This window comes from Octopus bimaculoides, chromosome 18, assembly GCF_046866305.1.
Source record: "Octopus bimaculoides isolate indiv1 chromosome 18, ASM4686630v1, whole genome shotgun sequence".
Lineage (NCBI taxonomy): Eukaryota > Metazoa > Mollusca > Cephalopoda > Octopoda > Octopodidae > Octopus > Octopus bimaculoides.
This window is the reverse complement of record NC_142945.1, coordinates 54,938,868-54,963,867: the sequence shown is the minus strand read 5'-3', so window position 1 is coordinate 54,963,867 and position 25,000 is coordinate 54,938,868. Positions and strand designations below refer to the sequence as shown.

General features: G+C 35.9%; 1 protein-coding gene across 1 annotated transcript; it reads left to right on the top strand.

Annotated features, from left to right (window-relative positions):
* Positions 1-7,840: 7,840 nt before the first annotated feature.
* LOC106882936 (THO complex subunit 3) lies at positions 7,841-18,457 on the top strand. The gene is made up of 6 exons (XM_014933781.3): positions 7,841-8,026; positions 10,037-10,193; positions 11,472-11,676; positions 12,292-12,453; positions 13,287-13,387; positions 14,101-18,457. Exons 1-6 carry the CDS (start codon positions 7,850-7,852, stop codon positions 14,256-14,258), a joined length of 960 nt encoding a protein of 319 aa, XP_014789267.3. The 5' UTR covers positions 7,841-7,849; the 3' UTR covers positions 14,259-18,457.
* Positions 18,458-25,000: the final 6,543 nt, after the last annotated feature.

Below are 25,000 nucleotides of genomic sequence, written 5' to 3'. Positions count from 1 at the left end.
GAACCTTCAATTGCTAAATAGTGACTGCTTCATTCTGTGGTTTGTACGTGCTTCCTTGTGCAGTCGCTAATTTCTTTTTTTTTTTTATTTAAATTAACTCTTCTCTTCTTTTTTTTTCTCCCCCAAATGCAAATAATAAATACTACTCTGATTATTATTAATACTACTACTTCTACTACTACTACTACTGTTACTATTATTATAAGCAAAATGTCCCAGAGTCCCCTGCTCCTCCACCTTCCTTCCCACCCTCTTCCCCATCCATTTTTTTTTTGTTTGGATTTATTTCTCAATTATATTCTAGTCATGTTTTGGAATCTTTTTTTTTCACCACTTGGCTCTTGTTTTTTTGTTTTTTAATTTTCATTTTAATCTTTTATTTATTTTTTTTTGTGTTTTTTATTTTTGGAAACTTTATTTTTCTTATAGCTCTCCCCACCACCCCCACTCTGTCCCCCACACTACCCATCCACTCTGTGCCACCACAACCTCCACCCTTCCCAAATCTCAGCGATCAATCTTTTCCCTCGGCTTCTAGAAAAATGTTTCTCATTTCTGTCTAAAAAAAAGAAAAAAAAAACTGTGATAACTTTTTATCTTTTAAAAAGAAGAAAAAAACAAAGAAAAGAAACCTTAAACTTTTTCTGGCCAATTTCGACCAACTCTGAAAATCTCTGGAAGAAGAAGAAGAAACAACCCCAAAAAATGAATAACAAAAAAACACCACCCCTTCTTTGCTACTGCTGATGATAATATTGATGATGATGACAATGATGATGGAGACATGAAATGTTTGTATTTTTTTTGTGTGTTTTTTTTTTCCTCTCGACAAACCACAACAAAACTCATCGATGGTGTATATTACTTTATTTTTTTGTTACGTTTAACTTTTGTGTTTTTTTTTTTTTAATATTTGTTTCGAAGAAATAATAATAATAATAATAATGATAATTAGCATTTATTTATTTATGCAAAAATTCAGATCCCTTTGAAAGTAAGTTCAACTTTGCCTTCCATCTCTCTCTCTCTCTCTCTCTCTCCCTTTTTGTTTTTTCCTTTATTTTTTATATTATATTTTTGCAAGGAAATTATTGATATTTTTAAAGATGGTAAACTTGCGGAACCATTGGCATGCTGGACAAAATGCTTAGCAGCATTTCTTCCAGCTTCACATCCCAGGTTCAGATTCCACCGAGGTCGGTTTTACCTTTTATTCTTTCAGGGTCGATGAAATCAGTACCAGTTATACACTGGGGTCAATGTGATCGACTTCTCCTTTCCGCTAAAATGGCTGGTTCCATGCCAAAATGTGAAAACATATTAATTATGAAAGTAATAATGGTTTCAAATTATGGCCCTTGGCCAGCAGACATTGACCCCCCCCCACCCAAACCGACTGTTCCCTTGGGAGTTATTTTATTGCCCCAGAAAGGACGAAAGGTAAAGTCCAACTCAGCAGGATTTGAACTCAGAACATGCCACTAAGCATTTTTGTTTGACGAGCTAAGGATTCTGGCCGTTCTCCACCTAAATAATAATAATAATAATAATAATAATAATAATAATAATAACATATATTTATTTATGCGAAAATACAGATCCCATTGGAACAAAGGCTGACTTTGACTTCCACATCACCCCACCACCACCACCACCACCACGGTCTCCGTTTCTCTCTCTCTCTCTCTCTCTCTCTCTCTCTCTCTCTCAATGGAAAAAGAAAGACAAAGAGAGATTGATGGAATATCCCAGTTACATGAGAGAGAGAGAGAGACCAGGAGTCTTTTTTTTTATATCAATCAAGTTGAAGCCCACTTTCCTCCCCCACCCCTATCTGACCCCTTACAAATTCCTGTGGCCCTCTGTGCCAATGTGAGATATCGCTATTTATTTATTTAAGAATCCAATTTTTTCTCTTCCCTCCCTCCCCCTCCTCTTCATCTCATTTAATTTTTTTCTTAGTTTTTTTTAATATTTTTAAATGTGTTGCTTCTTTTTTCTCTTTTTTGTTTGTTTTCTTGTTTTTGATTTATTTTACTTTTTTCTGTAAATACAAGAACATTTCAATGAATTTTTACTACAGCTATTTTGTTGTGTTTTCGTTGTTTTTTTTTATGTTTTCTTTTGTCTGCTCTTATTTTCTCTGCTGCTTTACTTTTTTTACTTAGGTGTTGGTATGTTTTTTTTTTTTACTTATCTATTTGTCATTGTTTTTGTTTTTCTTCTTTTCTAACTTTATTATTTTTTACTCAGCCTTCATCTCTTTTTTAAAACTTTGGAAAGTGTGGAAAGTGATTGTGCTAATATTCTTCCGCACCAATCTGATCATAATTTTTAGCTGCTAATCATTCTTGTTTACAAGCTTTTGACAAAGAGAAAGAACATGGATAGAAAACTTTAAAATCTTTTAATAAACTGTTATTTCACAGTTACATTTGGCATTTCATTCCTTCTGTTAACCATTCCACCAAGGAACCACCCATCACAGCCACCAAGATCAATGACTACATTTCTCCAAAACAAGGATGGAGATCATCAGTTGAATTGAATTTGAAGACATCATGGACTACAATATTCTTCAGGGTGTTGGTTTATGAGCAGAAATTTCCCCCAAAGTGTCTTCTTTGATCAACCGTCTCTGAACTCACTTTGCCTTTTGGAACCAACCTCGAAACTCAAGAACTATGTGGGTGTTATCGTTGGCATAATGACACTCTGAAATCAGAACAATAAAGATGAAATAAATTACAGGAACACCAGAAAAATATTTGTTTTAAGCATAAATCATAAAATGAACAGTCAATGACCTTGTAAGAGTAATAATTAGCAGTATGAAAATAACGAGGGTTATCATTATTTTTTATACAAAACTTTATCCCATCTAACAGCTTCCAATGCCCCACAGCACTGCCAAAAGAAATTTGCTTTGGCAGTGCTGTAGGACATTGGAAGCAGGAATGGCTGTTAGATGGGATAAAGTTTGTATTAAAAAATAATCGATGTTAGTCAATTTTGTTGTTGATCAAGAATTTCTCCATTTTCTGCTTAATTTAAATTTGATTCCTGATAAACTCTTGTTTATTTTTGTTACTGCCTGTATCATCTGAGCATAATATGCTTGCATATGTTTGCCCAGGGTTAAAATAGATAATTTATGCCAGTAGTAAAATGGAGATAGATGGTTATTCCAACCGCTAAGTCTACTAACCCATATATATATATATATATATATATATATATATATATGTATGTATGTATGTACATGAGGGTGCATGGCCCAATGCTCAGGATGTTACAGTCATGATGTAGTGATCATGGGTTTGATTCCAGGACCAAGCAGTGAGCAAAACACTTTAATTCAGTCCACTCAACTGTAAACGGGTCACCATGCAACAGACTGGCCCTTTCAACCATGAGGAAGAGTTATTGTCCTGTCATCAGTGCTACATCCAACCCATTAACTATCCACGTACACATTGTCTAAACACTCACCAAATTTAGCAGTGTAACACAATTGGATTAACCAATCTACAAATCGATCACATTACTGGCAACTTGTATGTACTTATTATTTGTATTCGTTTACAACATGTCATAACTTACAGTATTGGCTTTGAATTCTATGGGAAATCTACAGAGATAAACTTAGAAATGAGAATATCACACTGCTAACACAAAATGAAGACACAATATTGACTTATAAACTTGCAATATACTTAGTAGTATATTATGGTTGCAAAAGCACCTATATGAGGTGGGGGGGTCTCTCAAGAGTAATAACGCAGTATTTGGTGTTCTAACAAGTCATCCATATTAAGTTGAATACAAAGATTACCTTCACAATTTACATTATTTACATTTGACGGATATTTGTCCTCATCTTGTTTGTTGTTAACACAATATTTCAGCTGATATACCCTCCAGCTTTCATCAGGTGTCTTGGGGGAAATTTCAAACCTGGGTTCTCATTTCTAAGGTATTTTTTGATGTAATTATTATTATTATTATTCAGGTCACTGCCTGGAATCGATCTTTGAATGTTGGGGTTAGTAGCCCGCGCTCTTAACCACTATGCCCACAGGCATATGGCATAGTGGTTAAAGGCGCGGGCTACTAACCCCAAGATTCCAAGATCAATTCCAGGCAGTGACCTGAATAATAATAACATCAAAAGATACCTTAGGAATGAGAACCCAGGTTCGAAATTTCCCCAAGACACCTGATGAAGACGGGAGGGTGTATCAGCCAAAACGTTGTGTTAACAACAAACAAGATGAGGACAAATATCCATCAAATGTAAAAAATGTACATAATTCCTCATCTCTTAAATATAAAACTGGAAAGATTACCTTTTAATATATATATTTATATGTACACACACACATACATTACCTGTTTATTCCCTGCATGCCAACAAAAAATAGAGCTCTTCTGCTCTTGTTGGTTTACTAATACAATTATTAATTGCATACGATATAGATGGGAATACAAATTTGAGATTGGACTGAATTTGATATGAATATATTTGATCTTAATTTACGAAGTCAATCAAAGCAACGTTAACAAATTTGTTGTTGTGAGGATGTGCATTGTTACCTCCATGTTTCACACAGTTCATTGGATAATATGTTATAGAACTTAAAATATATATTTTCTCATTTTACATTGTCAATGATGACATTGTCTTTATCCATAACCATCCACAACCAAATGCCATCCATTTGCAACCTAAATGCCTCTTACCAAACCTTTAGCTCAAAGACCCAATCACCTCACATATCAAGGAAATACGAAACTCCACCCATTCTGGCCCTGAAATGGAAAGCTAGTGTTTCTAATGCAGTTATGGATATGGAGAGCTTATGAGATCACTAAGGGAGATAAGCCAAGCACAGGCATGCAGATAATTACTTGTCAATGTGTAAAGAGGAGCAGAAACAACAGATGTTTTTGTGTTTAAATTGATATAAATTTGTTAATGTTAGAGCATGGCTAAAATCCAGCTGGGAGAGACAGAGAGAACCAAATCAGGAGACAGTCTACCATGGTTGTTAATAACTGAGTTAAGACAAAGGGACTGAGGCTTTCAGTAGTTTTCTTTTCAAATTACCAAAAAGTGACTGGAAGACTATCAATTTCTAAATGGCTAAAGTTCTTGGTCAGACAAAATGTGTGATTGGCTAAACACACATAGTAAAAGTGAAACCATTCCTCAGCCAGTAAATGAACAAATGTTTGCAGTTGTAGGATTTAAAAAATAAAGTTTCAGATTTCATCTTAAAAGAAAGACTTCAGAGAAACTGCTACATGATTCTTCATTCATTCTGCTAAAATAGCAGCCAGATCTCCCTCAAGTCACAGCACTGTCTTTAGCAAAAGAATATTTTGAATAATATAGTTGGAACATTCACTATTTTTGATACAAGGATATATGGTCACGGTTAGAATGTCAATGACCATGAGTCAGAAGTGAGTTAAAAGAGATATCGTTTGTGGTGTTTTAATTAAAATTAAATCCACATTATCAACACCTTCCCAATGATAACAGGAAGATACGATTAATGAGCTTTTCATCCTGGTCCTAGTTACATCTACTTTGGTACTTCATGCCAAATAAATTGGTTAAATAATTCCATTGTATCTCAAGGGTTTCATTTTTTTTCTTTAATAAACTTGATAAACTTGGTAACTACTTTGAATCTAACAAAAGTGATACGAGAAATAATTTATCACTGAGAGCTTGTTGTAAAGACTTATGCAGGAAATCTAACTTCTTAGCAATCTCATCATGCTGGCATGGGTCGGACAGTTTGACAATAGCTGACAAGGCCCAGAGCTGCACCAGATTCCATTGTCTGTTTTGGCCTGCTTTCTACAGCTTGATGCCATTCACTAATCAATTTACAGACTGTAGTGACTGTTTTCATGTTGGACCATTACCTGAGCATTGAACATGAAAATCAGTTGTGAACCTGGTAGACTCGAATAGATTAGTGATGACATCTGGTGTTGTTGTTTGTGGTTCCCTTTGATGGATGCAGGCTGAGTGAAATGGTGTTTGGAGTAAGTACGGTCATAGGATTTCTGTTTCCTGGTCAAGAAACCAGCCTTACTAATTTGGGATCCATTCCCAAAACCACAAAACAGAAGCAACAAGGGAAAAAAACTTGAGCAGGCCTGGCTGGCTGGCTTCCTTAGCAACCATATGGTTTCAGGTTCAATCCCATTGCATGGCACCTTGGGCAAGTGTCTGCTACTACACCACTGGATCAACCAATGCCTTGTGAATGAATTTGGTCAGGAAAACTATGAGGAAGCTCATCACACATATGTCTGCATACGTGTACGTCTTTGTGTTTCTGTTGTCTTTTCCCACCACTACTTGACAATCAGTGTTGGTTTGTTTATGTCCCCATGGCAGCAGTCCAGCCCAAAGGACCAACAGAATAAGTACCAGACTGGGGTCAATGCATTCCACTGAAGCCTTTTAAGGGTGTACCCCAGAATGTTTTACATGAAAGCGAAATTTCTTGTCAGAAACAACCCCATAAACGGTGTAAGGAAATTGAAGGAAGACGTTTTAAACTTGCCCTCTGCAAGTTTATTTTATTCAACAGCAAAGAGAGCTATTTTTCTGGAGAGAAGTATGATTGGTATGTTCAAAAATGGCAATATAATACCTACTTGAAAAAGTAGAGTTAAAGGAATGGATTTGATGTGTGCTTACAGTGTACGACCACTCTGAAATGGACTTCAGGTAATGAAAAATGAAGACCTAAAGAGTTTGACTTCAGTTCACGAATACTATTTTGAATAGATGTTGCATTCAAAATATCATAATGGATGGGTAAATAAGCATCCTTAAAGTGAAACAACACATTGGTAGGTAAACAAAGGTATCAACAAACAGAAGAGAGAGAACGGAACATCACCTTTCAAGTAACTCAGAATAGGTAAAGGTAAGCTTGCCAAGGTTTAATGCAATTTAAATAAGGAGATTAAGATTGTTTGGTGTTGGATATTCATTACGTACAGTGTTCCTAGTCAATTCAATCACCGTTGCAGGTGGACAGTCTAAATAAATAAATAAATAAACAAAATCCTTTCACTTTTATAATATTCCCTAACCAAGTAATAATACACAATTAGAACATATAAATAAAGAATAAATCAAATATATGAAAACCCCTAAAAAAATTTTCTCTGATGCCAATATACAACCATCTACATAAAAAAAGGTTAGAAGACCCTACATACAACAAACTATGAATATACAAGGAATTAGAGAAAAACCCATGTAAACCACCGTTTTTTCTGGTTTGTCCATTTACGCAGGAGCTCTGGGTAAACTGTTATAGTGCATGACCATCCTGGGGACATAAATAATGTGTGGGTAAAGTTTGGTGGAAGTTGATTGAAAATTTTGGAAATGTATGTCTTGGTCAATATACATACACGTTCTGTGATTTGTATATACTGAATAATAAAGTAGATGCTAGCATTCTTCATGTAGTAAGATAAGAGTTTTGATTTATTAAAATTACAATTTTAGTGATGGGAACAAAATCATTAAACCACAAACTTTAATTGGGATAAAAAAAAAAAGTCAGGGGAGACTACTCTGAAATTTAATTAAAATTGATTTAATGATAAAATGCAGAAGTGGAAGGGTTCATCTAATGATTGGCTGTTCCGTGATTACTGAGTTTCAGTACTATTAAGCCTCATCAACGAAGTTGGTGATGGGGGTGTTTTTTTTTATTTTTATACACTGGCTATGATGTAGAACATGGTTTAGTGTAAGTTGCAACCGGCTTCGATGTTGAACGTTGTTAGCCTCGTTCTCAAAATGGCGGCTTACATTGAAAACCTTCAAGATGTATTTAAGAACTGCGACAAAATTAAAGACATTTTGGCTCATTCTGCCAAAGTTCACTCAGTGGCCTGGAGTTGTGATGGTCGGAAGTTAGCATCGGGATCATTTGATAAGACTGTTAGTATATTCAGCTTGGACAGAGACCGTTTGGTAAGTTAGAACCGGCTTTAAACAATAGTAATATTTCGTTCTTCCATCGTCACATGTTGGATACACTTTCAGGTTTGGCAAGTTTATTCGAAAAATTGAAATAATTTGAGGCAATACAGATAATTATTCCACAAAAAATTGTTTATATTAGATATTCCAACAAAAGTCCTTCAATATGTTTCTCAATTCTTGCTAATTTAAACAATTATTTCCCAATGGCAAACGACATTTGTACAGCCGCCTTTTCACTTGCAAAACTATTAACATTTATTTCTGGTTAACCTAAGACATAAAAACGTTTATTTTTAGTGAAATAGAATGGTAACATATCGTAGTTATAGCTTTGTCATAAATATAAACAGCACAAGTGAAGTGTAAGGGTTTTAAGTAGGAATATGAACCGGCTGACGAGTCAAATCGCTGCATGTTTATTTCTTTCCATCCAATGAAACTTTGTCAGTGACCAAATTGTAATTGGTGCCACGAAATTTCTGACACCAAATAATAAATGTCTAAGTGAAGTTAACAGTCTGTGTACATTTTTTTGCGTGACTGTATCGCTTTCCATTCCGTATTTTAGTTTCAAGCGTCGGTCTTGAGATCGAATCGCTTCTCCGGAACAATATTCATGTTTCTTAATAATGTGTGAAGGCTCTGACAACAAAGATATTTCTTAGATGTGTGTTATTGTTATTTTAACAACCTTCGAATGATTTGAATCCTGTAATGTGTGGCACCGAATAATAGTGATTCGAAATAAAAATAGTAGCAGTAGTAATAGTAGTCGTTTTGGTAAATTTTTGCTATCGGCACAAGGCCAGTAATTTGTTGGTGTGGGACCACCACTGCTCGACTGGTTTTTCATTGACTCCCGAAAAGATGAAAGACAAAGTCGACCTCGCCGATACTTGAACTCAAAAATATAAAGACAGACGAAATACCGCTAAGCATTTTGTCTGATATTCTGGTAGGATCGTTAACAAATACTTCAGGACCAAAATACTTAGTGGCATTTTGTCTGTCTAATAATTTGGCTCTGGGAACTTCGTGAAATCTTTTTGGTTGATACAAATTTAATTCGGTGGACCGTGTCTTTAGCTTAATTGCAAATTAGAATTTATGGAACGTTACAGACAACATGAAGCGACTATTTGAACTAGTTTTAGATTCAGTATTAGAAATTTCGAAGATAATTTATGAAATACCCTTTTTTATTCCACAAACACACACACACGCGCGTGTGTGTGTGTGTGTGTGTGTGTGTGTAAAACCTGGATAAACCTTTTCCTGGCGTTTATTAAAGGGAAATAACTCGTGGGTGCGCTTATTGACAATGCAACGGAATTTACGCATTGAGCTGCGTCCATGCAGGGGCACGACCAGCATAAATGGTTTCAGTCGAACAGATCGACCCCAGTTCTTAATTTTTTTTAAAAGTCTGATACTTATTCTATAACAGTCTTCTGCCGAACCGCTAAGTTACGAGGGTAAAGACAAACCAACACCAGTAGTCAAGGAGCAGGATGGGGACAGACCCCCCCCTTCCGCCATAGGGCTTCCACACAGCCACGTATGTATGTGTGTGTGTGTGTTCGTATCTGTATGTGATTATCATTATCATCATACGCCTGTTTTCCATGCTGGCATGGGTCAGACAGTTTGACAGGAGTTGTCAAGCTGAAGTGTGGCACCAGTTCTCAATTCTGTTTTTTGGCATGGATGTCTTTCCTAATGCCAACCACCTCACAGTATACCAGGTGCTTTCTAAGTGGCTTTCCCATGGCCAAACATGTTTTCGTGGAAGATTGGAAATGAACAACATATAATGACAGTGATGCACTTTTTACAACTATCATGTGATTCCAAAACAGGGAAAGAGTAACCACGTGTGTGTGTGTGTGTGTGTGAGATAGATAAAGAGAGAGAGAGAGAGAGACTGAGATTGTCTCCTTATATGTCTGTATGTGCATGTTCACAAACAGTAAATTTTCTGTGTTATATTTATTTTAGAATAAAGACTTCACATTCCGTGGCCATGGAGACAGTGTTGATCAGTTGTGTTGGCATCCAAGCAATCCAGACCATCTTGTTACAGCCAGTGGAGATAAAACAGTTCGCATCTGGGATGCTCGTATCAATAAATCTGTTGCCACCGTCAACACCAGAGGTAGGCTTATAAACATATCATATCACTCAAATGCAGCATGACATATTTTGTATCTGTCTGGTTTAGAAGTTCACTTTGCAACCGTGTGGTTTCTGGTTCAATCTTACTGCCTAGCATTCTGGGTAAGCATCTTCTATTAAAGCTTATTTGGCTTGACCAAGCTGAGTAGACGCTAAAGGAAGCCTGGTGCACACACACACATGTGCATATGTCTGTGTCTTTCCATTGACACTATTTGACAGCGGTGGTGGTGGTGCTTATCCTGCACAACCAACAAGTGCAACAGCTCAGTGGTTTTGTCATGTGAAGATGTGGAATGAAGTAGTTTACCTGTGAGGCATCAGGAAGGGCATCTGGCTGTAGAAGACTGCTTCAATAAGTCTAATATAAACCATGCTGATATGAAAACAGACGATTATAATGATGATGATGATGATGATAATGGTAATGACTTAGCTTTAAAATGTTTGATTTTGATTTAAAAGTTTCTTAGTCAACTTTCATATTTACATCAAAGTCTCAGCTGTTAAATTTGTCATCATGCTGGCATGGGTCAGGCAGAATTTATTGAGGTGGATTTTCTGCAACTGGATGCTCTTCCTCTCACCAACCTTTACCTGTTTCCAAACAAGGGAATAATATTTCCCATGGCCAAATGTTCTTCATGGGTGACTGGAAACAAACAGCATCACATGTATGATGCTGATGCTTGTTTACATGGATGCACACAAGCACACCCACACACGTATGCACATATATGTTGGGCTTCTTTTAGTTTCCATCTACCAGATCCACTCAGAAGGCTTTGGCCAGTTCAGGGCTATAGTAGTAGGCATTTGCTCAAGGTGCCAAGCAGTGGGGCCGAACCCAAAACCACATGGTTAGGAAGCAAGCTTCTTAATCACACAGCCACACCTATGCCTAAATAAGAAAATAAAGTAAGATACAATGGAACCTTGGTTCATGAATCTAGTTTGTTCTTGAAGGCTGTTTGCAAATAAAAAGCTAGGAAATTCAAGAGAATGCATGGTGAATTCAAGCAGGGATGTGCACTGAGTAAAAGCAACTAACTCTCCCCTGCTGATACTCCCAGTTTGTTGCGAACCACTGTTACCTGCCTGCATGCTCATTATTGAATACGCTGTTCATCACCTGAGAGGTTTTACGTTTGAAAAATTGTTCATAGGAGTCGTTTGTCAACCAAGGTTTCACTGTAGTTATCTTTGCGTTGTTTTCAATATTACAGCAGATTATTTAGATGATACAAATATGTTTCAGGTGAGAATATAAACATCTGCTGGTCACCAGATGGCAGCACTATCGCCGTTGGAAACAAAGAGGATCTCGTCACATTTATCGATGCCCGTACACACCGTTCTCGAGCTGAAGAGCAATTCAAGTTTGAAGTGAATGAAATCTCGTGGAACAACGAAGGAGATTTATTCTTCTTAACCAGTGGTCAAGGAAGCATCCACATTCTTAGGTAATCATTGTTATTCTTTAAATATCTGCCCTGGTAGTTTTAAAGATGCAAGTTATAGGTGACTCGGTCAATAAGCTGTTGTTGTTTAGCTACAGTTCAGCTTTTGACCATTTTTCAAAGGTGTTCCAACCATGACCATCTTGTCTTTTTACATAATAGACTACATTGTCCAGTGTCTGTTTCCAGTCTTCAGGATACTTAGGTATCATTTAAAGGATATTTGCCTTGGCAAAATGTTGTTTAGCCCCAGGTTAGCCCTGATTGAACAGATCTTCTGCTTTGTCTTCTTTTCCTCCTCCTCTTTCTTTTTCTTAGAACGTTAAACAATGATGATGATGATGAAATCTAAATTATAGGAAATTTGTTAGAACACGAATTTATAAAAATATTTCCAGACGGTCAAGCTTTTTAATATTGCTTTCTTTTAGTAGTTTTAGCAATTGTTACATACCTAATTAACAAGCAGCTCTCTCTGTTATAGATGTGGTGTAAACAATATCAAAAACTCAGAATGTTATCATTCCATGCTTGTGTAGAAAAGAGATGTTATTAAAAATCAAAGACTATTTTCAATTTCTTTTTATGTGATGAATTGTTTTTCTTTTACTTTTTCAGCTATCCTGATTTAAAATTGCAGTATGTCTTAAATGCCCACCCAGCTAATTGTATTTGCATCGAGTTTGACCCCACAGGATCGTATTTTGCTACTGGAAGTGCAGACGCTTTGGTCAGTCTTTGGGACGTTGACCAGTTAGTGTGTGTCCGAACATTTGCTAGGTGAGTGTCTACACAACCAACTTTATCTAATGTATTCTTATTTCCTCCACTCGGGGCAATCCAGATTAACTTTTTGAAAGTGTTATTCATCGTTTTAACGTCCAGTTTTCCATGTTTGCAAGTATGTTGGACAGAGTTTGTTGTCGCAGATTTTCTACAGCCAGATGCTCTTTCTGTTGCCAACCCTCACATGTTTCCTAGAAAAGATAATATTTTCCCATGGCTAGACATGTTTTCCATACAATATTGGAAATGAATGACACTGCTTGTATAACAGTGACTCTCATTTACAACTACCATGCAGTATCATGATAAGGAGTCACAAACATGCATCAACTTTTTTCTTTCCCTGTTTAAACTTTTGCTACATCAATTCACTTGATGTTCTATTGTTGATCCCTGCCATCTATTTTACATGTGAAGGCATGTGGCTAAACGGTTAGGGTAGTCGGCTCAAGAGGGTAAGGTCATGAGTTCAATACTTGGCAGTGTGTTGTGCCCTTGAGCAAGATATATATTTCGTGCTGTTCCAGTTGACTCAGTTGGCAAAAATGAGTTGTACCTGCAACTAAAAGGACCAGCCTTGTCACATGCTGTGTCCCACTGAATCTCCCTGGGAACTATGTTATGGGTGTGCATGTCTGTGGAGTGCTCAGCCACTTGCATGTTAATTTCATGAGCTGGCTGTTCTGTTGATTGGGTCATCTGGAACCCTCATCATCGTAACTGATGGAATGCCAGTTTTGTTTTTTTTTGTTACTTAAATTCTCTTACTGTTGACATGGAACTAAACATCATTTCTTTTGTTTTTTTGTCTCTCTCTTTTCTCAAAGACTCGACTGGCCTGTACGGACTCTGAGTTTTAGCTATGATGGTAAAATGTTAGCAACAGCTTCTGAAGACTTGGTTATTGATATTGCTGAAGTTGAAACCGGTAAGTAACTTTATCTCCATATTACCTCTGTATATTACTGGAATGAAAACTAGTCATAGAATCGGCTCACTAACCGTTTGTCAAACATTCTAAGCTCTTTTGAGACCAATCTCAGCAGTGAAGCTGCCCCTAGTTCTATGATATAAAGTCTTTGTTTCAAAGTGGCCTAAATTAACACTTTCAATCAAATTTCCATGTTAATTTATGGTTCAAACACCAACTTGATAATGAAAAAATTATTTTCAAAATTAATTGAAACAAAAGCAGCACATTTCAAAAGAAATATGGGTCAAAGTACCTTTATCTTGCTTATGAACGAATCTCTGCATTGTTGTTGCTAGAAATAGCAGTCAAATATGCCACTGATCACATTTCAAGATCTTAAATGAAAAAGGTTACAACAGACAACATAGTCCCTGATGTACAAAAAGATGGTCATGGTTGGTAGGCCTCTCATTGATCAGAACTGGATAACCTAGGGTTGAACACTAACAATTTGCAATGACCTTAGGGATGAACAGTCAGTTTAATTTTGGACATGTGTCACACTTCCCTGTTGATTTCTTGCTAAGACAGTTGTCTCTCTGCCACATCTCTCATTGGTTTAGCACATTCATTAGCAAGCTTCCCAACCATACCTACACCTCTAAATAATAATTAATTATTAAAAACAAAGAAATCAATATTCATGTCTTTATTTTTTTCTTTTGTAGGTCAAAAAGTGACTGAAATTCCTTGTGAAACACCAACCTTTACAGTTGCATGGCACCCTAAACGGTATCTGTTAGCATTTGCTTGTGATGACAAACATGACAGAGGAGACCGAGATTCAGGCATGGTTAAAGTTTTTGGATTTCCAAATGATTCTTGATTAATTTCTTGGAGAGTTAAAAGACATTTTCTTCAGTGAACATTCATTGTTATTTTAATTTAAATGCTTTCATTATGAAATTGTTTGTTTTCAGGCAATGTGTTTACTGTGTCATGTAGCAACACAGGTTGCAAAACAAATAACATTGTTCCCATCAGGAAGTACGGAGAATAATTCATTCAATTTTTAAATATTTATTTTAAAACAGAAGCAGTATTAATTTCAAATAGCAACCTGTGTATCTGACATAATGCATATACATCACAGAAAGCTTAATTAACTGCAGTATTTCTCTCGAGATAGCCTCTCTTGCAGACATACATTGTTGTGCTATCTTGAGATGAATACTGCAAAGAATTACGCTTTCATTGATGGTTCTGCATTGAGTATCATACACAGATTGCTATTATTTTTAAATATTGATATTGCGATCAAATTGTTAAAATCTGTTTGATCCATGTAAGTATCTTTGTGACATCAATTCATAAAGGATAGGCTGTGTGTACAAAGAAATCTGAAATTTTCAAGCCATATCATGAAAGTGCACAATGGGAAAAGCATTTAATAATCAAAAACAAAAAATGAAGAAGATGATTCAAACATAGCTTTATGCAGTAAAGGTTACCAGGGAATACCAGTAATTGGATAAAAAAAAAAAACTCTCATCCAGTTTACTTGTGTTGAGAGCATAAAGGTCTCCGAGATGCATGGAAGGCTGTCGTTTGTATTGCAGTATGTCAGATGGTGTGGGCATAGAGAAATGGCTATAAAATGGCTGATGATGATTGTGAAAGAAAAAGAAACCTTTGTTAAATCCTATCAAAATATACATTAGTATGTTTGATAAAGGAGACTGATCTAGTGATATCTTGATTAACACTACCACCACATGGGCCATGAGTGTCTTTAGTAGAGACTCTGGCCAGGTTTTTGATGTGAGGATAACTTCTTTTCCTCTCACCAGACTCTCAGTCCCTAGAAATGGTCATGAAAGCCACCTGTCCTCTTCTGATCAATAAATTGAAAAAAAAAAAAACTTCTGAAATGAAACCATTTCCAAGATGATCCACTTGTTCCTGTTGTTATATGTATTTGTGAATGGGAGTACAGAAACATTATGTTAGGTCCTCTTTTAAGGTGTATTGTTGCTGTATATAGTCAAACTTCTATTTGCCAAACGATGACAGACTTTAGAATTGTGAGAATCTGATTTGTATTGTGTAGTTCAGATCAGAAAAAGTCTCTAGGTCTTGTGATATCTTTTTTTGTATTGGGGGGAAATGAGACTATATTTGAGTTCACTGCCTTTGCTCAACACAACCCTGTCCATGTAGTAAAATATGAATTTAACACCGAATTGGGGTCACTGACATTAAGTTGGAGGTTAGTTACAACATAATCTATACAGCAGTATTTGGGGTCTGTCCATAATGGAATATAATTGGAACATAATCGAATCTTATTTCTTTATAAATAACAATGGCTTACTGGTGCTGGACTGCTAAACACGCCAAGGGTTCAAATTTTGGTAGTCTTAAAGTTGTGATCCTTTGCAAGTTACATAACTCTGCATGAGGGAATAAAAAGACTTTGAGAAAACAATCTCCATTCTTATGGTTTGTAGTGACAGGATGCATAAATTTTTGCTATTAGCAATATTTGTTTGGAATAACATTCTGTATATCTCCCTTAATGTGGATATACATATATTCTGCTACCAATATTTTTTCTGTGCTTTTTAGCACTATACATCTGTATGAGATGCTTTCTCAAAACAAATACCAGTCGTGTGGCTTTCTACAATAAATTCACATCAATTGTAATATACAAAAGGCTGTTTTGAACTAATAATGAATTTTAATAAATTCTTCATAATTTTCAAAATTAAATGACACCTGGTTGATGCACCTTGCATTCAGCCCCACTGCATGGCACCTTGGGCAAGTCTCTTCTACTATAACCTCAGGCTGACCAAAGCTTGTAAGTGGATTTGGTAGACGGAAACTGGAAGAAGCCCATTGTATATATATATATGTGTGTGTGTGTTTGTTCCCCACTACTGCTTGACAACTGGTGTTGGTTTGTTTACATCCCCATAACTTAGTGGTTTGCCAAAAGAGACCGATAGAATAAGTACCACGCTTGGCAAAAAAAAAAAAAATCATTCAAGTACTGTGGTGAATTCATTCGATGAAAATCGAAGGCATTGCCCCAGTCTAATGATTGAAATGAAAAAAAAAAAACAGGATATTTCCAAATAACCACAGTGACGAAATGCTTAATGCGTTCATATAAGAACTCACTGATATGTATGATGTAATACTTGCTGCTGTAGTTTCTATATGTTTCAAAGGGCACTATGCTGCCGCAGCCAGCGTTTTTGGCATTTCCAAGTGAGCAGTTGGATGGTATGCAATCATGATTATATTTCTCTGGATAGGCAATTCCTTAGAGAAGGTTTTGAATGAGTGAGTTTATATTTATTGCATATTTAATCACTTTAGTGACATGCTCTCTGGAATTGGTGGCAGTGGTGGGGGGAAATGTCTTCAAGTATGTCATTTTAAAGAGGCCCATTACTCTGTTTTTCTTCTTTTCTTTTCGGTTGTATTCCTCCAGGATATCCTCAGTAGCCATAGTGTTAGAATATTTCTATGAAACTTTTTAACTCTTTTAATTCTTGGTAAAAGAAAAAAAAACCCAGAAAAACTCTTCCTTTCAGAGTGTTGCTACATCATTTTAAACCTGGTATCATTATCCTAACTGTACATGTAGGAACCTTTTATTAAGGCTGTCTTCTAAACACGGTCATAATGCAGAGTTATTTTATTAAATTCCTCCAGCTTGTTGGGCTGTGGAGTTGTTAAGAAGTTTGTTTCCCAATCATGTGGTTCTGGGTTCAGTTCCACTATGGTACTTGTTGGGCAAGTGTCTTCTTCTATAACTCTGGGCTAACAGAAGCGTTGTGAGTGGATATGCTAGATGGAAACTGAGAGAAGCCCATTGTGTGTGTGTGTATGCATATATATATATATATATATGGTATTTGTGTGTGAGACTGTCTCTCCGCTTTGTCATTGTGTGATAGTTGTAAGTGATGTCCTTTATTTCCAATCTTTTGAGTTGTATCTTGTCATGGAAACAGGTGAGGGTTGGTGACAGGAAAGGCTTCCAATTGTAGAAATTCCACCTTTTATGCCATTGAATATAGCGACTATTGCTGGTGCTATTTAAAAAGCGTCCGGTACACTCTGATAAGTGTTTGGTGTTAGGACTAGGCAATCAAATAGCAGTTGTTTTGGGATGTTTACAACATCTAAGGCATTATAAACAAACACATCCAAATTAGGTTGGATGTACTAATTACTACTTTTTTTACAAAAGCTGCTTCTGTTGCTAATATATACACAGCCCACCAGCTTTCTGCAAAACCTCTCTCTATTATTCTATATCAGCTTCACTGATTTCCTGTCCGGCATTCAGCTTGTGATATGGTGAAATCATGTGACATGCTGTCTGCTGTTGTTCTGATAGAATTTTGTCAACCGATAACAAAATTCTGATATTTTTTAGCATCCATCATCCACACAAAATGACTTTACAGCAGTCTAAGGTGTTGTAAACAACACATCCAAGTTAGGTTGGATGTGTTCATTAATATTAGTTAATGATTCTTGTTGTCTTTTCCTCACCACATAATTATTTTTTATTAGCTTTTTAATGCTCCCTTCAGTATTTATCTCTTATTTGTTACTTGTTTCAGCCATTAAACTGTGGCTTTGCTGGGGCACCATCTTGATGAGTTTTTGTCAAACAATTGACCCCAGCACTTGTTTTTAAAAGCCTGGTATTCTATCGATCTCTTTTGATGAACTGTTAGGTTAATGGGATGTAAACGCACCAACACTGGTTGTTAAGTAGTGGTGGGGGAAACAGACACAAACATATACATATGACAGGCTTCTTTCAGTTTCCATCTACACTCACCAGGCTACAGCAGAAGACACTTGCCCAAGGTGCCACACAATGAGACTGAACCTAAATCTCTGTGGTTGAGAAGCAAACTTCTTACCACCCAGCCATGCCTGTGCTTATTCTGTTAATATTAGCTTAAATGTTCTTTTCTACTCTAGGCACAAAGCCCGAAATTTTGGGGAAGGGGGACAGTTGATTAGATCGACCCCAGTACACAACTGGTACTTAATTTATTGACCCTGAAAGGATGAAAGGCAAAGTTGACCTCGGCGGAATTTGAACTCAGAACGTCAAGACAGAGGAAATAGCGCCAAGCATTTCGCCCGGTGTGCTGACGATTCTGCCAGTTTGCCGCCTTTTACATTAGCTTAAATGTTGCCCTTGGATTCATTTAGTTGGCATTGAAATTCTTCAGTGAGTTCTGTGGAGAAAGAAATTTCTTTTCTGAGACTTTTAAGATGAAAATAATATTTTGAGACCCAGAGAGAAATGTCTAGAATGCATTTTAATACAGTTAAGGAAACAAAAAAAAAAACCCCAAAGTATGATAAAAGTCAAACTTTATTTTATCATTGCTTCCTTTTTTTTTCTTCCTTTTTTTTTGTTCCAAACAACATATAGTTACAGAAAAAAATGACATCCCCCCCACCAAATCCCTTTCCAAGCAACATAAGGATAGAAAAAAACAAAAAGAAAAAAAACCTAAGACTTGAGAAAACAGTTCGTACTGGAACGATATGAAGAACTGTATCAAGTGAATATAATTATTATTATTTATATTATTACAAGAACATATAGGAGGGGGTGGGGGTGGGGAGAAACACTTTTGTTGATGCCTCAACCAAAGATGTTTTATTTTTTATTGTATTTTTTTCTTCATTTATTGAAATTGAGTACATTAGATATATACATAGGTATATACACACAAAATATATATATGGGTATATTTATATATGTATATACACACATACATATATACACATAATATAGAGGGCAGAGGAACATACTATATTCACACTATATATATATATAATGTATATATATATAAAGCACACAAATGCACATTATTACAATCACAAAGAGTAGAGAAACATACAGACATGTAGAATGGAAAGATTTGGTTTAACTGTTCCCTGACAATTTAAGCCTCCTGCCTCTCTCTCTCCTCCTGCAAAATGTCATCAGTGAGCTAAAACATTGTAGTCCTGTGTATTGAAATACAGAATTGTCTCGACTAGAACCTGCTGGTTGCAACAACAGCTGTCCATAACACCTGAAATACACTGCAAAAGGTCTGTCCCTAAATAGTGACTTTGTTTCGGTGTAAGCATTCACTTTCTTTTGTACATAGATTTTTGATAAGGAAATCAAATAGAACTTCACAATTGTTTGCATACACACATTATACATTACATTGTATTATTAGTTTTGCTTGCATGAGAAAGGGACAAGAGTTATATAATCACATTCATTGGTTTACAGTTGTTTCCGCTATACGGAAGCTATTACATGTCACCCACCTCTGGGTGCAGAGTTTCTTGAAGTGGAAACATCTGTAAGCCAATGAATATGATTATGTAACTTCTGATTCTTTTATTATTTTTTTATTATATTCTATTAATATTACACTCTGCATTTGTCTTCTGGTTTACTTCCTTGTCTTTGGAGTTTAGGAATATGTTTTATATGTATATAAAGTTTTTACAACTGGTTATTGAGGCTGCTGCAGTTCACTAGAACACGCATATCTGTATATACACACTCACATATGTATGTATACAACATTTTTCTGGGTTCAGTTAACAGATTAGCCATGTTGGTGCACTAAAAGCTGGAGTTGGGCGGGATGTGAGCTGAGGAGGTAACCAAATATCACAAGGCATTATTTTGCTATTTGCTCCACTGGTGCTTCCATTCACCAGCCAATGTCGGTGCATGCACGGCTGTGTGCTTAAGAGTTCATCTTGCAATGTCATGGTGCAAGTATGTTCTGTTATAAGCTGTCGCTCAACCCAGGCTTTCTCCTCAGTGAGTTTAGTAAACAGAAATTGTGTGGAAGACCACTGTATGTGTTTGTCTTCAAACTGTTGGGCTGTTTACATCTCTAACTTCTTCAAGACAGTAATGCTAGCAAAGCTGTGTATATGCATGCATATATATATATGTATATATATTGGTAGGTAGATATTTCTCTTTGGAAACTGATGACTTTGAAATGGCTGCAAATGAGTGCAGTGTGTCAGAAGTTACTCATTTTCTTCCTGTTGGTAACTTAGATGAAATGAGAATGTTAGCCACTCCTTCACATAATAATTAATTTAGAGTTGATACTGAATTATTTAATTTGCCAATCTCTAGAGCTGCTCTTAAATATGATAGAAAAGAGAACTTTGTTTCAACTTATTATGTTTCATTTTACTTCAACCAAATATAAAGAACTTGATGAATTTTAAAATTATTTAAAAAACAAACTAATCTTGCTGCAGCTCTTTATTAAAACAGTGTGAAACAGAGATGAGTATTAAATTGAATGGCTCCACCATGGCAGCAGAGAGTAGCCTCTCCATGTAATTGGATTCTTTCTTTCTCTCATTCCTTCTCCCCCTTCGATAGTTTGGCATTTGTTTTTATCAATAGTAATTGCAAGGATTAAGATATTTCTATATAAAATTAAAAGGGGCTTATGAAGGATTATCATAATTGAGGTATTTTTGCATAAATCCTTGGAGTAAAGATTCATTTAGCCAACCATGTGATTGGAAGTGTTTAAAAGATTTGGATAAAAAGGAAATAAATTTGTCCTGCTTTAAGGGAATCCTAAATCTTTTTTTATTTCATAAAATGCATTTTGAATACATAATTATGTATAGACCTACCTTTGTATATTTACTGTAGTTACATTATAAATGATGCATGCTACATTGTCTAGAAGTATATATATTTTTTTCTGTTATTTCATCTGTTTGGTTAAGGGAATTCTCATTGTTTTCACTATTTAGGATAAAACCCCAAGAAATTCTTAACTGCTGCCCCCATTTCTTTTAACATCCTTTCAATTGGTTTTTAAAACAATTTAAACCCCCCCCCCCCCATTAGTTTCTTAAACCAGCCTAGTTTACAAGAAAATTCTCTTCTGGTGCTTTTATCTGTTGAACCACCCTTCAAATTACTCAGCTCTTTTTGATACCCACCCCAATCGGTTCTTTGATACAAAATTTTTAAAAAGTACCCTTTTGGAAGTGGTTACCAGAACCTTTCAAGTTATTTTCTAAAAACCAGTTTAACATATAAGACAGTAATTTGTGCTGTAATATCTCTGCGAATTCTTGTGTTCTTAATGATAATATCAGCTGAGGAACACTGGATTTTATTTAACCATACTGGAGTAATTTTTGTTCTAACATCTATTTGTCTAAACTTGTATGGGGTAGAAGGATTTCATGGAGACATTTTCTATGGCTAGATGCCCTTCTTATCATCAACTCTCACTGGTTTACGTATAGTTACAGAATTAAAGGAAATGACATTATCATTAACACACACACATATATATGTGTGCATGTGTGTGTATTTGGAGGAAGTAAAATTGATGTAACTTAGCTTTTGCTTTCACTTTTGATATACTTTGCAGTTGAGAAACCTCCTCACCTTATCTTGAGAAACCTTAGAATAGGTATATGCATGCATCAGAACACAAACAAGCATTCATTTATTTCACCGAGAGCAATAACGAGAATTATAATTGATACTAATAAATAATGTGCATGCATTTCTGGATTTTATTAGGAAGAGGTGATATGGCACCGTATAGTTTAGCAATAACTGACTAAACAGTATTGAAACAGTAGAAAAGAACTCAGGTGAGCCTGCAATGATGTGGGGTCGAGGAAGCCTTCCCAAGGGTTAACAAACTTGCTCCCATCTTGGTAAGATACACACCTGCTTGGGGCTATTACCAAGAAAATACTGTGACAGTTAGCACACCATCCTCCCTTTGGAACCTTCTCAGATACCAGAATCATCTTCCATGGACTTGTATGACAAATTCTAGAATAACATTCGGCAAATGTTTCTCCTTCTTTGGAGTAGTCAGCCATTATTAATGTATAATTGATGCTAGAACTGGTATCTCAGAAAAGAAAAAAAGTTTTATGATCAAACTTTTAAGTAAACGGTCACTATTAATATTGGATTTAAGTTCTGGGGAAGGGGCTATGCCAACCTTCCCACATTGGACACTAAACCCAGCTTGCGAAGACCTGTTGGGGCAAGTGAGATCGAAACTGAACCAAATTTGATGACTTGCACCCGTGCCAGTGGAGCGCTAACAGCACCATCCAAGTGGGATCACTGCCAGAGCAGCGGTCTCTCTCCTGTGCCACGTAAAAAGCACCATTTGAGCATGATCGTTTCCAGCTTCGCCTTACTGGCACTTGTGCTGGTGGCATGTGAACAAAACATTGGCTGACTCCTGTGCAGGTGGCACGTAACAAACACCATTTGAGTGTGGCCGTTGCCAGTGCCATTGGACTGACCCTTGTGCTGGTGGCACGTAAAAAGCACCCACTACACTCGCGGAGTGGTTGGCGTTAGGAAGGGCATCCAGCTGTAGAAACTCTGCCAGATCAGATTCGAGTCTGGTGCAGCCATCCGGTTCGCCAGTCCCCAGTCCAACCCATGCTAGCATGGAAAGTGGACATTAAATGATGATGATGAATGTAATGATGGATGAAATGCCACAGAGCGTTTAGTCCAGCTAGCTAATGATTCTGCTAGCCTCGTTGGCTTATAGTTATAATTAATATTTACTAGTATTTAGACTATTAATAAACATTTGAGTCCTTCACTCATACAAACGAGGGGAGAAATTCGTTAAGAAGTATAATCATCTCATGACCACCAGTAGGGAAATGGTTGAGACAAAGAAGCAATGAAACAATAATACACAAGACCAAGTTCTGGAGAGACGGAATATAAATAAACATGTTTTATATACATTCAGGTGTAAAATACAACAATACCTTTCAGAATTGATTCTGTCGTTCATAGAAAGCAAGTTTAGCAAACTAAGGAAAATAAAGTAAGTTTTGTAGTTGGGGGAGATTAGCTTGGAAATGATATGTATATTATTATTAACGCAATAATGACAACACAGAGAGACTGCTTAAAGAAATTTCAAGAGAAGAAAATACAAAAGAGGGAAAGGGATGAAAAGAGAAAAAAAAAGGGGGGGGGGAGTATAGATTGTGTAAACAATTTGAGAGAGAAAAATAGCAAGTGCCCTATTAATAGGATCTGGGTGGCATGGCTCTTTGGTTAAGAAGCTTGCTTACCAACCATGTGGTTTTGGGTTCAGTCCCATTGTGTCGCACCTTGGGCAAGTGTCTGCTATCACTCTTGACAGAAACTAAGAACACGTGTATATATATATATATATATATATAGGATATATTGTTTACATGCGTGTGTGTGTGTGTTTGTGCATGTATGTTGAGATTTTACTTGTCACTGTGTAAAGCAAAGAAGTTTTAATGTTGACATGTCTTTCATTTCATATATATGTGTGTATATGTATATATACCTTTAGTTTCAGTCATTGGGCTGTGACCAGGCTGGGGTACAGCCTTGGAAAAAAAAGAGAATGTATACTTGCAGAGGGAATTGAACCCCAAATCACTTTAAAAACAGATGTTTTATCTGAGAAACAGTTAAGAGTTGGCATTTGACTCTACAATCCGGCCACAGAATAGCTTCTCGTCCAACTCATGCTAGCATGGAGAAACAACCATTAAACCAGTCAACTGAGATATATATTTATATACAACCATTTGCTGGAGTAACCTTGTTATTGATTAAGCTGCTCTTAGCTTATCGTGGCTTTTGAGTCTCAAATTAGGATGTTTATAAAGTTTAATATTGTTTACATTGAAATAATCTCATCAGTTATTCATGAAATAAGAGTTTACTATCTCAAAGACACCCACTTCCCTTCCTGTTCACCACAACTTGTAAAAATAAATATCACTGTTTTACTATTCGAAAAATGTACATTTAAAAATATATTTTATCTTAACACAAATAACTTAAACCTGTTGATAAAAATAACATTTTATATTCTAGTTTTTTGGGAGGGGATGGAAGGGGGGCTTGGTTTGAGAAAATTAAATGAAAAAACAACAACTTTGGCTAATAAAAAAGATACACACACACACATGTATATAGATATATCAAAATTAATAGAATAACATAAAATAAGGTTTATGGAATTTGGATCCATAGAAATGTTTTCAGTTGTAAATAAATGGGGAAGAATTGTTGTGTCAGGGGGGGGGGGTTAAAAGCATTAAATAATGGTTTTTCTTTTCAGTTAAAAATTTTCTAGAAGGATGAACAAATAATAAACTGTATTAAGAAATGAGATACAGTAGTATCATTCACTAACACACACATACAGCTAACTTTAGTGTATTTTATTTATTTATATATATATATATATCTTGGAAGAACCAAACTATTTGTGTAGCCAAGTAAATGAATATTAAGGTGGAAATTTTATTTATACTATATATATCTATATTTATATATTTATATTTATAGAGAGAGAGAGAGAGTGATAAATAAAGAGCTCTTGTAAATGTGACAGCTTCCACACCCAAAGATACATGACACAAGCTTTGGAGGAAGAAACCACAGAAATTGAGACACAAAAATCTCAATTTAACAGAAAAATAGGTTATGCTAATAAGTTTAGCGGTAATAAAGGAGAT

Bases quoted from the DNA above. Each gene is read 5' to 3' on its own strand.
- LOC106882936 (XM_014933781.3), top strand. From the start codon at position 7,850: ATGGCGGCTTACATTGAAAACCTTCAAGATGTATTTAAGAACTGCGAC. The intron at 12,454-13,286 runs GTGAGTGTCTAC...CTTTTCTCAAAG, and splicing joins TGTGTCCGAACATTTGCTAG to ACTCGACTGGCCTGTACGGA. The intron at 13,388-14,100 runs GTAAGTAACTTT...TTTCTTTTGTAG, and splicing joins TATTGCTGAAGTTGAAACCG to GTCAAAAAGTGACTGAAATT.